General features: G+C 37.7%; 1 protein-coding gene across 21 annotated transcripts in view; it reads left to right on the top strand.

The window, feature by feature from the left end:
* LOC18425999 (pfkB-like carbohydrate kinase family protein) overlaps positions 1-14,923 on the top strand; it is a 52,135-nt gene that overhangs the window by 23,105 nt on the left and 14,107 nt on the right. For 12 of the 21 annotated variants that reach the window (XM_088872507.1, XM_011622052.3, XM_088872506.1 and 9 more), the window contains one exon: positions 3,030-3,082. In XM_088872507.1, coding sequence (XP_088728633.1) covers positions 3,030-3,082 — 53 coding nt within the window. Of the gene's footprint in view, positions 1-2,790; positions 2,926-3,029; positions 3,083-14,923 lie in introns of all 21 variants that reach the window. The other 9 variants (XM_088872508.1, XM_088872509.1, XM_088872518.1 and 6 more) reach the window with 1 other exon arrangement.

Here is a 14,923-nt window from a genome sequence, read left to right as displayed (position 1 = left end):
TTTTTAGTATGGATCTCAAAGATTTTCTGTAGAGTTCATGGGGTTTTGTGTACTGTGTGACATGAGCCATTTTGAGCACGAGCCGTGTGTATCACATGAGCCTGGTAGGCATGAGTCATATGGGTGATTAATCCATAACGTAGATGTAGTCCCCTATCACTTTAACTTCCTTCAATATCTGGGTATCAGAAACATTTGCTTAGTACAACATGAGTCATAAATATCTACATGATACGAAGCTACCCAAACATAAAGTAGTCATATTAGTTACAAGTGAGGTGACTTTTGAAGATGTTGAGCACAAAATATATAGATATGGGTATGAATCTTTGGCCAACTCCTTACTAATAAGGTGGTGATGGATATCCACAATATCCCTATAATACTTATAAAATAAAAATTAAAACCTAATAAATCCTAAAAATGCATTCTTGAATAAATGAAGAAATAAAAAGTATGAATTACCATGTCCTGCATCATTCCATAGCTGCGGACATACATTAGCATAATGGAAAGGTGTTTGGAACAATAACTTCTTCTTTCTCCAAAATTGTGAGATGCATGCTAGGAACTCTCTTTAGCTTCTTGTAGTTTTGTAGTAATCTACTTGTTTTGGGTAGGTCAGCAATATGATTCAAACATTAGATGCTATGATGCAATCATCAACGTATTTACTGTTGGGGTTTTGTGGTCTTTGAAGCCTATGAGAGCATGTAAAAATCATTTATTGTGGATTATACACTTCAGTGGGAGTGTATGTGATGGTTGACTGAACTAGGGTTTGGTAGTCTAGGACCATGGTCATGTTTAAAACCGTTACCCTTGGGCATATAGCACTATCCTTGAGGGTTTACAGAGAGTCATCTCTTATTGTGGCCGGAGAGATGCACATGAATAGAACATAGGCTTGGAGAGCTATGTAGTCTCCTGTGTGTGGATGTAGTCCTGTGTGAGAGAGGGCTGAATCCTCAATAAATTTTCACACATGACAACTGCATTATCAGGAAGCAACCTTGAAATAGGATATGTGTACATGTTGTGCAGAGAGAACCCCCTTGCACTATAATGATATTTGCACGTGACTTGCTCTTAAGAGGGAGGATGGGGGTGGAGGGCGGAATATATTCCACATTCGAGGATTGTGGTTCCATTATTTATTAGCCAAAATTGACATGTCATTCATGAGCCCTTGCATGAGACTGTGGGTGATGAGTCTTCTTGGGTTGGTTTGGAAAGATAGTTGAGAATCACGGTTACTAGGTTAGGTGGAGTGTGTTGACAGTCGCTTATCTTGACCCATTGGTTCCAATCCACTTTTAGATATTTCATTTTCAGTGCAAAAAATATTTTTGCGAATTTTAGAATTTTTTTCAGGATTTTTAGAATTAATCTCAGCTGCAAATTCATCAAAAAAGGCATTTACGAAATTGTAACAGTGTGGAGGGGCACAAGTGGGGTCCTTGGATCCAGCCCCACATGCGTGCCACACCACATGGATGGAACCTTGGGGGGGTCCACACTTTACTCATGTGGCGGCACACCCCCCTCCTCTCTATTTTATTTACAATTTTATTAAAAGTTGTTTATTTAAGTTAGTTAAGATAATCTTTTTTTGAAAAAGATTATGTCCTTATTTTTGGGAGTTGTAAATATTTTGTTTGGACTAAATCTTTTGTCTTTATTGACTTTCTATAATTTTCTTAGAGACAAAGGAAATTCTAGAATGTTCTTGGTCTTATCTTAGTTTGAGTAGAAGTGGATATGGGTCAAAGATTCGAGGGACAAGGTTCCTAATATTCTTCTTTAAATCATGATGGCTGATTTATGGGATGGATGACTCAGATTTATTTATCTCATCTCAGAGATTTCTTGAATTTCTATTTGTTATGGTGAGTCATAATTAGTTGGCATATCTAGCATCCCTTGAGAGGAGACCTCCCCTCATTCTAGACACACCTTATTCTCTCTTTCTTTCTCTCTCTCTCTATTCTCTCTCTCCTTATTGCCCTACTCTCTCTATCCTCTCTCTAGGTGGCGCGTCAGCCCCCGATAAGGCTAAAGGGTGGCAAGCACGACCCTAGTTAGGGTTTTTAAGAGGGCAGCCCTAGAAAATAGGGAGGTGTCTTATGGCATGTCCTAAGAGTTCCCGTAGGGTTATAGTGACCACAATAGTGTTATGCTCTCATAAGAAACCCTAGTTTGTTTGGTATTACCTAAGGAAGCTTCCTAGGTCAGAAAATATAGCAAAGCCAGTAGAATCAGAGTGTGCTATCGGTTGGGACTTCGGGTGTGGGGTATACTAAGTCTAATGGGGGTCACCCTAGGCAAGTTCGAGTGAGTCTTCCCCGCGGTTTGTTACATTTTTCAGTCATTATTCGCTTATTTTTTGGAATTTTCAGGAATATTATTTGTATTAAACTGTTAATGAAAAATTGTTTTTCATTCCTGGATTGTGTTTATTCGATTTGGCAGTAAAAATTAAGGTCCTAAGTTGTATTTAGGGTTTGTCTACTTACGTAAGGCAGTGTATTGTGGCACTTGTCAAGTAGAATTCAGATATATTAATAAAAAGTTATGGAGAAAATTTTTGATTTATTGCCTTGAATTCTACATGGGCACTTCTTTCATTAACCATCGAGCGAGTTTGTCAGTTCCCTCTTGAATGTCTATGTATTTGCTCTTGATGTTACATAATGATCTGCGTTGCACTTACTTTGCTTGAATCTTGAATTTATACTGTTGGGAAAGAAGTTTCTTAACTGACTATAATTATGCTACCTTGTTGATCAGCTCAAAACTCAATTAAAGTGAAAGGAAGTTCATCTCAAACTATGGAGTCTTTTGCTCTCATGCACGAGTGCCCTCGTAGCCATGGTTTCAAAAAATGATCAAAAAAAAAAATACACTGTCGACATGGATAAAATTGTAGATTCACATCCTTTGATCCTATTGTATATCATTTAGCAGCTTCTCACTTCTCAGCCTTTTCTTGTTCTCTCTTACTCTTGACATGTTCACTGTATTTGCAGGTTTCTGAGAGTGGGAATTCCTCATTTACCTATGTTATCGTTGATGAGCAAACGTATGACCTTACCTCATTGCTTCTTTATGTTCTATAAATTATCCATGCTGCTTCTATGATTTCTTAATTTTTTATTTTTATTTTTTTGTTCTCAATTTAAGTAATTTGTGTTTAAGAACTCGTAAACCACTTTCATTGGTGTAACTAGATTTTTAAATTTGTTCTTGATTTTTTATGTTCTCGGATGTATTATCATGACTAGAAATATAAAATCTTTGTTGAAATTCAAATCCTTATTGAAGAAATCCTCCAAAAACTTATAGTATACTTTTCTAGTGATGGAGGGGGAGCGTTTTCATTCCATAGCTTTAGAACCCATCTAAAAACTAATGGAGTGAAACAACAAATATCATATGTAGACACATGAGCAAAATGGAGTAGCAGAGAGAAAACATAGGCATATCAATGAAGTTGCATTGTCCATGATGTTTATAAGTAGAATTCCTAAATTTTTATGGACAAAGTAATTTCATACAACAGTTTATCTCATGAATAGGTTACTTACAGATGTTCTGCATGGAAAATCACTTTACCAAGTTCTACTTGGGAAGGACCCTGATCATTCCACGTGGTGCTCGTTTGAATGTTATGCCTATGTTCATGTTGACAAGAGGTAGAGAAATAATTTATCCCCGAAGTTAGATGTACGTGACAAGAGGCAGGGAGGTGCCGGTGCCTCATGAAATTCATAGTCAGCCCATGAATCAAGTTGTAAATGAGATTATTTTTTGTTGGTAGAGATGTTGATAAAAGTGGTGAGCCGCATAGTCTTGAGAGGGAGATAATTCATGAAACTTCTCCAAGACCTAAGGAAGAGCGCGAGGAATATATGGACCAGGATCAAAATTGAAGGCTCTAATAAAATTGAGCCAAGGATATTATAATACATATCGAAGAAGCCATGAAGGGCAGTAAGAAGAGAGTCCAAATGAAGACTCCCATAAAATTGAAGGCCCTCATAAATCAGCCAAGGATATTATAGTGTATCAGAGAAGAAGATATGAAGGATGGCAAGAAGATGGGCCAGTTGAAATTCAAGAGACCACTAAAAACCCCCACAGGTCTACCAGAACAAAGAACCCACTTGATTGTAATTATGGCACCTTCATTCATGCTTTACAAGTTGTTGTGTGTGAAATTGTCAAAATCAAAGAGCCAAGAACTTATCTTGAGGCAAGAAAAGGTCGGCTGTGGATCGAGACTACGACAGAAAAGCTTAAGGCTCTCTACATAAATCAGGCTTGGGAGATGGTTGCTAGACATGCAGATAAAAATGTAGTGGACTGCAAGCGGGTTTTTAGAATGAAGTACAAGTCAGATGGCAGTGTGGAAAAGTTTAGCTGGTTGCAATAAGGGCAACATGGACTTCATTATGATGAAACATTTAGTGCTGTTGTTGAGACAGTGACAGTTTGTGTGGCTATTTCCCTTGCTTTAGCCTATAGTTGGTCTCGCTTCAGTTGGATGTTAAGAATTCCTTTTTGCATGGAAAGTTGGTTGAAGAGGTTCTATTAGGAAGAACCACCAGGTTTCTATGAAGCGAATCTAGAAGCTCATATTTGCCGGCTGAAAAGATCTACATGTGGGTTAGAACAAGCTACAAGTACGTGGTTTCAATTTTTTCAAAATGAGTTAAAAGAAAAGGGTACTATCGAGGCAGCATTAGATCATTCATGGTTTATTTGTTACAACAAGGAAGGTGTTATTATCATCCTACTTAATGTTGATGACATTATAATTACTGAGAGTTCAATAGACCTGATTGATGGTGTCAAGAAATTTTTGCATGATAGATTTATTATGAAGGATTTTGGTTAGTTGAGATACTTCTTGGGGATTGAAGTATATCGAAATGAGAATCAAATTTGGTTGTCTCAACAAAATACGCCCTAGACCTTCTTGAAAAGGCAAATATGAGTGATTGCAGGCCATATTGTACACTAGCTACTTTGAATTAAAGACTACAGATATCTAAAGAAAAACCTTTAGGTAATCCAAAGAGATACATAAGTTTAATAGGGGCTTTACAGTGTCTTACTCTCACCAAGCGTGATATATCATATGCTGTTAACCAAGTTTGTCAATTTATGCATTCTCGTGCTAACGCTCACATGGAAGTGTTGAAGAGAGTAATCAGACATGTAAAAGGAACAATCAATCATGGGCTGCTCTATGAGAGAAGCAATGTGAATAAATTGAGTATTACTTCTATAATTGGGCACTGTGATGCAGATTGGGCTGGAGATCCAGATTCCAAAAAATCAGTTTCAGGTTATTGTGTCTTTTATGGTAGAAATCTAATTTCATTTAGGAGCAATAAACAAAAAAACTATTGTAAGGTCCGGTACTGAGGCTGAGTATCGAGCACTTGCAGGTATAGTTTCTAAGATTTCATGGATATGAAATATTCTTTTGTTGGAACAAAATTATGCAAGTCGGCAGTTTACTGTAACAACAAGAGTGCTCTTGCAATTTCAGTAAATCCAATATTTGATTATTGTGCTAAACACAATCCGATAGATTATCATTTTAAAAATTTAAAGTTGAGGAGATACATGCTCGCTTTATTGGGACCAAAAATCAAATAACTGATATCTTCATAAAAAGGCTTGCAAAAGATAGACAGGAGGTCTTAAAGAACAAGTTGTACATGTTCAAACATGCTGTATTACTTGAGGGGCAGTGTTAGAATGTTTGCTGTAATGTATCAGGGCAAATCTGTCTTACTCAAGATGTAGCGTTATGTATGTTATGATACAAGAGTTAGGGCATTGCCTTAGTGTGTGTTTTTCATGGTAGAATCATATGTGCCTCTTTTGTCTTTTCTTCTTTATGTTTTTCATTTTTAACTTTTAGATATATCATTCAATTGAATCATTGCCCCCTGCGTTTCTTCTGTAAAATATGGTCGGGAAATCTGCTCCGCTGTGGACCCAAGAAGGAATTTACCTTTTCTATGCTGTTGTACTAGATGCCTCCTTCTCTAGAGTTGAAGGATGTATATCTTCTCTAAACAGCAACTACCTGATGAAGGAAGAGAAATAGAGAGAGAGAATGAAGAGGAAGAAGAGAGATAGATGCATGAGAGGGGGAGAGAGGTCTGCGATATTGAGAGAGAGATTAAAGAGAGTTGCATGAAATAAAGTGGGAGAGAGAAATGATGTGACCTCCTCTTGTTGTCAGTCGCATGTTTTTATATTAGGGATAAAAAAGTTCAAAAATGCCCTTGAATGAGTTTATAACCCACTCTTAACCTTGCAAACTGAATTATTCAATCCATATTCCTAACTTACAACTGTACTTTCAACACTTGCCCTCAAGTTAGAGCATACGTCTCATTCATGCGTAGCTTGACAACTATATCTTTCAGTCTATCATGGGAAACAACTTTAGTAAAGATATCTGCTAACTGATCTCTTGATTCCACATGAGGAGTACAAATAATTCTAGCTGCAAGCATTTCCCTTTTGAAATGACAATCTATCTCAATATGCTTCGTTCTCTCATGGAATACATGATTCTTAGCGATGTGAATGGCTACTTCATTGTCACAGTTAAGGTTCATAGGTAGCTAAACTCTAACTCCCAGATCAGCCAGTATAGTTTTCACCCTAATAACTTCACTTGCTTCATGTGCAATGCCCTCTATCTGTTTCAACACTTGATGTGGCTCATAGATTTTGTTTTTTACTGTTCTATGAAACCAGATTCCCACCAACAAAGGTACAATAACCTGTGTTTCACCTTCAATGAATTGTCAATAATATGCATAAATATAAATTGCGACACCCATATGACCATGATTTGTAAACAACAATCCTCTTCCAGGAGATGATTTGAGATGCCTCAGGATACAATACACAACATATAAATGAGGTTTTTGAGGGGCATGCGTAAATATATTAACTACACTAAGGGCATAAAAAAATATTTAGTTATGTAATTATAAAGAATATCCTCTGATATTGGCTAGGATCCTTTAGTAACTTGCTCATCTAATCATGAAACCTACGACTGGTTTCCATTAGTGTATCCATCGGTTTTTCTCCCTATATTCAAGTTTGTTTTAATATATCCTGCACATACTTCCTCTAATTGCAATTCCCTTATGTGATCTTACTTATAGTTACCCGAATCGCCTATGAGGGTAGCACTTCCGTTTCAGAATCTCGATTCGGTGTTTTCCCGAGAGAAAGTCGATTCTAAAAGAAAGAAATCACGTTTCCATTTTTTGCAGAATGCGATTCCACCTAGTTTAGAAATCTCGATTCCTGGATTACTAGAATCAAGAAGCCATATCGAGGACTTTGTGATTCTTAGCTACACAAGAATGCGATTCTGCTTGTGAGAAACGTTGATTCCAATTTTTTTGGAATTGTGAATCCATGATGCGATTCTACTTATGCTAAACGTTGATTCAAAGTATTAAGGAATTGCGAATCCATGTTGTCAGGAAGCAATGTCAGCATAGGGAGAGCATAAACCCTTCGATGTATGCTCAATCATGAGTTAGCGCGACATGTATGAGAGCGTGAGAGAATTTGAAGTTGTTGCACACGACAATAAAATCAAAATTTAAAATATGAGTAATAGGTGCGGTTTACATAAAGCCTAGGCTCTAAATAATCAAATTAGAGCCTACCTTCAAATAGTGCCTAGAAATGTGGTTTCAATACTGAAAATATTTGTGATAGTCTTAAATTATATTTTCATCTTTATTTATAAAGTTTAAAGCTTAAAAAATAGTGTAGATCGATAGATATATGAAAACTTGATAATTTCCATCTTTCATTCCATGTTACTATTTAAGAACTCTAACCAAGAATAAATAATGCTAAAAAAATATGTTACTTCAAATTTAATAAAGTTTGGTAAATGGTGTGGGTACTAAACTACTTATGTAATAATGTTTAATATATGATCGGCACCGTCATTTCTTCAAGTTGAATAAGAGGATAAATATGCTTTTCTTTCAGTAAAATAAGAAGACAATAAGGATATGAGCGAAGTTCCCTGTGTGGTGTTTTAGGTTAAATTAATCATTAAATATCAGAAAAATTGACTAAAAATTGAATAACTCAATTTTCAAAAGTCAAAAGACTCAAAACTACATTTAACAAATAAGAATTACTATGTCATATAGTTATTTTATAATTCAAGGAAAGGAGATAAAGGGAGCTTGCCCTTGTTTTCACTCCTTCTATATCGTAGATTAGTTCCAGACCTTGTAGGCATAATAGGGTTATCAGTAGACTGAGTCCATTGTGTGGGATTGTCCACAAAGATATAAAGGTTGGCATTAGTAATTGGGGTCTTGGACTAAGTATATACAGACCAAAATTCAATCTTGTAGTAATGGGTAAATTTATATATTTTTTGGATACTTCTCTCATATATCGGAGGGAATTCGTTCGAAATTTTAGTAAGGGGAGAATCTTGATTCCAATATGAGAAGAATCATGATTCCGGAATGGTGAGAATGTTGATTCCAAGTTGACGGGTTCAACGATTCTAGAATTTTAGGAGTCACGATTCCTTATTTTTAGGAATCAAGATTTCATATTTTTAGGAATTACGATTCCAGCAACCACCTAAACAAGTGGGGTTATGTATGATTCCATATAGGTATAAAACACAATTCGAATATGAAGGGACATTGATTCTTGCAAACGGGAAACGCAATTCGTAATTTTTTGAATGGCGATTCTAAAATAGTGAGAATCAATTTTCTTAAATCCGAATCGTACGGACAACGATTCCTAGATTCTGAAACTTTTGATACACGCGATTCCGATTCCAGAAATGATTCAGAATCACAAACGTTTCCAACAACTATAATCTTACCACTTCAATACCTAGGAAGTATTTTAGAGGATGTAAATCCTTAATATCAAACACTTTTCTGAGATAAAATTTAACATCTTCAATATCTGCTATGCTATCTCTTGTTACTACAATATCATCAAGACACACTATGGGTATTATAATCCCTGAAAGAAGTAGCAGTGTAGAATTCCATGCTGTAAATTCAAAAATTTCTTTCTTTTCTTTTATTAATTGCTGGAAATTCTACTTACAAGGGCCACAATTACAATAAAATAGGTCTACTACAGTTTAGAATTTTTTTTTATCTTACTACAAAAAATAAACTTTACTCAAACTAAATAAAACTTAACAAGTTTAGGAAATAAATTAACAAAAACAACTGTAAATAAGAATTAAATTTGGGAAAACATACTGACTTTTGCCGAGGGTTACCCCCCTTAGGGTTTAGCACACTCCACACCTGATCACTAAACCTGCCGAATCCACCAATCTGAATATGAGAAGCACATCTGGAACTCCCTTTCTGAAATTTATGGGGCAAGAGAGCTAAGGTCACAATTTGGGTTTCACTAAGAATAATCTTTTATCCTTGGGGCATACCATAATTGGTATCTCCCCTAAAGCTAAACCAAGAGGGCTAGGCGTGCTCCCTTCCTTATCTCTTGTTTGAGGTGTGTGCCACCCCAACACTTATGGGGGTGACATGCCACATTGTATAGAGAGACGAGAGGGAAGCTAGAGAGATAAGATAGAGAGAGTATGGTATGGAGAGTGAGAGAGGGGATAGAGATCTGATGTATTAGAAGAGGGGGAGATCCTGTCTATTTATAGGCCCCTAGGGCTAGGAGTCCCATGCATATTAGGAGTTCAACATTTTCTAAGATATATTAGGTGATATGTGAGGTGAGAGATAAGATGTAATCTAAGCTGTCCATCTCTAAGATCAGCTATCTTAAGTGAATTTGTAGGAACCTTTTCCCCCGAGATTTGACCCATATCCACTTCTATTCTATCTAGAATTTTGATCAGTCAAATTTATCTGCTAGAATTATCTAAAATAATCTAGGAATACTATTTTCCCACCAAGAAATAATTAAGAATTCAAATAATTTAAAATATGATTAAAGATAACCTAGATCCCCCCCAAAAAAATCTTAAATAATTTTCACAAAGATAATATTTTACGATAATTTTCACCTAAAAGAAACATTTTATAAAATATTACCCCACAAATAAATCCCATATAAATGGGAAATATTTGGGTGTCCCACAAAGAGGGGGCTGCAGCCCAAGTAGGCCCCACATAATACCCTCTAGTGGCTCCACATGTGTGGCGCTGGGCCCATAGCCCCCCACATGGGTCCCACCACATAAAACAAATTTTCCAAAATGCCCTTATTATTTAACAATTATAGAAATACCCTTTTAGGGTTTTTACACATTTAAAACTCGTTTTTAAAATTCTGAAAATCCACAATAAGACATTTTTAGTTGAAAATAATATTTTTGGAGTTCCACAAAAGGTAAAAAACACATAGAAATACAACTTAGAAGGGGATAGGTACCTAATGGGTAAAAAACAAATGAATATCAAGGCACCCCACCCTTGTTAGGATCCATGATGCACAACTGTCTTCTCAAACTAACTTGACGTGGCCCATGACCTATAGTTAAGTGCTGGGGCTCACGGTTGGCCCATCAAAGTTTGCTAATAAACAATGGAACCATAGTCCCAATATATGGATTACAGGTTCCCCCCAAAGAGCAAGTCAATTTACACATAGTGCAAGGGGGAGCTCTCTCTATGCATATGTCATGTGTTCTTTTATATAATGTTTCTTCCTGAATGCGGTTGTGATTTTTTGAACCTTCGAAATATATTTTCCAAATTTATTTATGGCCATGTGATTTTTAAAGATATTTTAGAAATTTAAAATTGAATTTATTTGATTAAAACCCCCACAAGGGCATATTTGATATTTAATTCCCTGCTTGGGCTTGTTTTTAGTGTGGGAGGAGGGGGGGGAGGGGGCAGGGCCCCATCCCCCACACGTGAGTGGACCACATGGTGTGGGACATGGGGCCACAAGGTCCACACCCCCACATAGGAGGGATGCCTCACTCCTCTCTCTCCTATTCAATTATATTTGATGAGTTAGGGAGAATATTTTGGAAAGATTTGTTTTGTTATAATTTTGAAATCGTAGTTTGTATTATGTCTTCTGAGTATTTTGGCTCTTATGAGAGTAGACTCTAAGTTAAAATTGGATTTCGGGAGATTTAATCCTAGTTGGACTAGAAGTGAATGTGTCAAGGATCTGAGGGATAAGGGTTCAGAATTCCTCCTTAATCATGATGGCTGATTTAGAGAATGGATGACTCAGATTTAATTCTCTCTTAACCTCACAGATTAGGAGATTCTTAAGGTCAAATTTTAGTCCTAATAGAAGTTTTCACACCTCAGGCCACGAGGTCCTATCTAAACGCAGCCTCCCACGTCATTCACCTGAGTTGAGTTGCTAGCCACTATCTCTCTCTCTCTCTCTCTCTCTCTCTCTCTTCCATGCCCTCTCTCTCTTTCTCTCTAGTGTCTCTCTCTAGGGTAGCACGCCCCCCTAGACTTGACCATAAGGAGGTGGCCTGTCCCACTTAGGCTGCTTAAGAGAGGGCACACCTACTCCAGTTTGTTTAGGTATGCCACATTGTGCATTCCCCCCCAAGATTTAAAAGGTTGAAAATAAACCTTGGGTTCTTAGCACATGCTATTAGCCTGGGTTAGAGTTAGTTAGAGGGTATTGCCGAGGTGCTTCCCATATTGAAGGACTCAAATAGGATCTAAGGATAAGTGCACCATCAATTCGGTGATCGCGTGCGGCGTATGCTAAGTTCTACGAGGGTAATCCTAGGCACAATTCAGTAAGTTGCTTCCCAATAGTTCTTTTATTGTTCTTGAGTTCTATTTGAGTTAGATTACTATTTGCATTAGCATTACTATTTGGATTAAGATTTCTATTTGAATTAGGATTCCTATTTCATTTAGAATTGAAATTGTAATTCTGTTTTTATCAATAAAGTCCTATGTTTTAAGGCAGGACGAGTGAGATCCTAGATTATAGTTGGTATTTATTTATTTATTTTTCAGTTTTACATCACTCATTTGGCAATTCTAAGTAGAATCACAATCACCCGGTTGTTAATAAAAGAAAACATGTTTTTTTTTTTTAATTTATACTTTGAGAATCCTACATAGCTACATCTTTCAGACATGTCGTCTAAAACCTTATACCCTAATCTCTCAAATAATTTTTGAGATCCTTGGAGACATATTTACTACCATTGTTAGAATGGAGAACTTCAATACTTGCATCATAGTGTTCTGATCATTTTATGAAAAACTTGAGAAAGAGTTGCAACTTTATCGTTGTCTCATTATGTAAAGTGTGGTTTGTCCGGTGCAATCATCCACAAGAGCAATAAAAAAAAACGAAAACCAAAAAGAGATACAACTGAAGAAGGTCCCATACATCAAAATGTATAATAGAGAAGCGAGAATAATTGTTTTATTATTGATAGGAAGAGATGTTTTACAATGGTTTGGTAGTTTGGTAACTGACAAACCTCACATTGTAATTGAACTTGACTCAACAAGGAAAAATGTTTAAGAGACAAGGAATGCAAAATGGATAGAGGAGCATGACCAGGATGGATGTGCCACAAGTACACCTATACTTTATTAGTAATACTTGACAAGACAGTGATGTCTCTAGAACGTACAATCCTCTATCCTCACGACCATGCCCGATAATCTTCCCCGTCACCAAGTCCCTAAAGACAAAATAAGATGGGAAAATGATTGCACAATAGTTCAAATTTTTTGTAAGATTACTAACAAATAGGAAATTATCAGATTATTTGGGAACACCCAAATTGGATGCCAAATTTATGGAGGAAGTTATTGGTACAATCCCTTTCCCATTAATGGGTACAAGGGATCCATCAACAATCTTTTCATATGGTTTGAATAGGTGAAATGTATAGAAAAGAGATTAGACATACATGTCATATGTTCAATAGCTCCTAAATCAATAATCTTAGGAGCCTGAGCAGTCATAGAAACATGGTGTGCAGATGTAGATATATCTGATTGAGCAAGATGGGTCTTGGAGGAAAAGAAGAGGGCTCCAGATCATGAGTGGAGGCATGCTACTTAAGATCAAGAAGTTCTTGTTTGAAGATGGTCACAAAATCATCCTCAAGTAAGGAAGGAAAGTAGTCATGGCTACGATGACCAGTAAAATCTTATTGTCGAGGCATGGTAGTCTTCTCATTAGTCACACCAACCCTATATGTAATCCGTTTAGTGTCCATTAAGATCCCAATATGTTTCCTTGGTGTGCCGAAATTTCCTATAGTGAGTACATTTTAACTTATCTTTCTCATCAGTTGTGAAGCCTCTGTGGTTACACTATGACCTCCACCTCGACCACCACTAAGGCCACCATCATGATTATTAAAAGAGTAGGAACTTAGTGCTGATCTCTTAGGTTCTTCAACTGATAAAGCCATAATCTTTCGACGAGGTCCTTCATGTTGAAGAGGAGAAAAAAATCGTTCCAAGTGATGGTTAGGGTCTGCCTCCCCCTCCCAAAATATTGAATTTGCTCTAGAATCCAAAGGTTTTAAAATAAGACGGACTAAGACAAAGCATATTGAATACAAATTTAGTAATAATAGGAGTAGAGGCAAGAAGGTAGTTAAGATTGACGGTCAGGAAGTACAAAAAAGACTGCACTATTATGCTGCATTAAGAGGTATTGGGGATGAGCGGAATCACACATAAACTGCTCCCATTGTGCAAAAGAGCATAGAGACAAGGTGGAACAAAAGAAGATATTTGATCTTTTAGGACCTTAATCCCGAGTATCATCATCATCGTTATAGCCTTTTCCTCAATGAATTGGGGTCGGCTACACGAATCCTTGTCTGCCATTCTGCTCTATTAAAGGCCATATCCTCAGTGAGGCCAAGGTCCCCATATCTTTTCAGACTACTTCCAATCACGTCCTTTTGGTCATACCCCTTGCTTTTTGGCCCATTTTTTGAAATGGCGACGCTTACCCTTCCAAGTCTTCATCAGGAGATCTGAAGGATATGGTCCAAAGGCCTAACAGGTTTAGAGAAATGAGCCAAAGGCCTCTGGCAGGAGCCTAACATCATTTGTAGCCGCCTCTCCATTGGCGAGGTTCTGTTCTCCTTCCCTTCCTCTTCTGGTGCCCAACTTGCCTTACAAAAATCAGTAGCGCTTTTCTTCAAAGGGGTTCCTTCTCTCTACGGCCTTGGTCCCTAGAAATTGGATCCTTCAAGAAAAAGTGGTATGGCTCACCCTCTCCCATATCCCCCTCCATGCTTGGTCACCCGAAACCTTCAAGAGATTAGCGGCTGCTTGTGGGTCCCTCATCTGCATTTATTGGATCTCCATTGAATCACTTCCCTTGAGATCCATTCGCCTGCTTTTGGAAGTCCTTGACCCCCAATGGATCCCCCAATTGATGTGGCTTGAAGCTAATGGTTTGTTCTTCCCGGTCTCTACCTCTTGGTCACTGCCTTGCCCCCCTTCCCCAGGCTCTTGCGGCATGAACATATTATTTTGAGGTTGAAAAACCCTTCGTCCTGGACAGTGGTAGCAAGAAGAAAGCGTAACAGTCGTAGGCCCTTGAGACATCCCCCTAACCCGGGCCAGCAAAGGCTCAAACCCTATTCTAGGTGGTTAGATCTGTCTCAGAACCCTATCCCGACGGTTCAGATTCAGGGAGCTACACTCAGGCCTGATTACGTAGACTTCCACTCTGATATGCATCGACCTGGGAAAGAAGTGCTTGTGGACACTAACCCTCCCCCCCCCCCCCCCCCCCCCCTATTTCCCACTTCAAGGACATGCCCGACCCTTCAGACATACCCAGCCCTTCTGACTTCCCAATAGGGGTCCCCCCGGTACCCGACCCGCTAGCTGTGGCC

The sequence above is a fragment of the Amborella trichopoda genome, chromosome 7, assembly GCF_054954075.1.
Source record: "Amborella trichopoda isolate Santa Cruz 75 chromosome 7, AtrichopodaSantaCruz75HAP2 v2.0, whole genome shotgun sequence".
In the NCBI taxonomy this organism is placed as follows: domain Eukaryota; kingdom Viridiplantae; phylum Streptophyta; class Magnoliopsida; order Amborellales; family Amborellaceae; genus Amborella; species Amborella trichopoda.
Note: the sequence above shows the minus strand (reverse complement) of the source record. Positions and strands in the feature narration are given on the sequence as shown.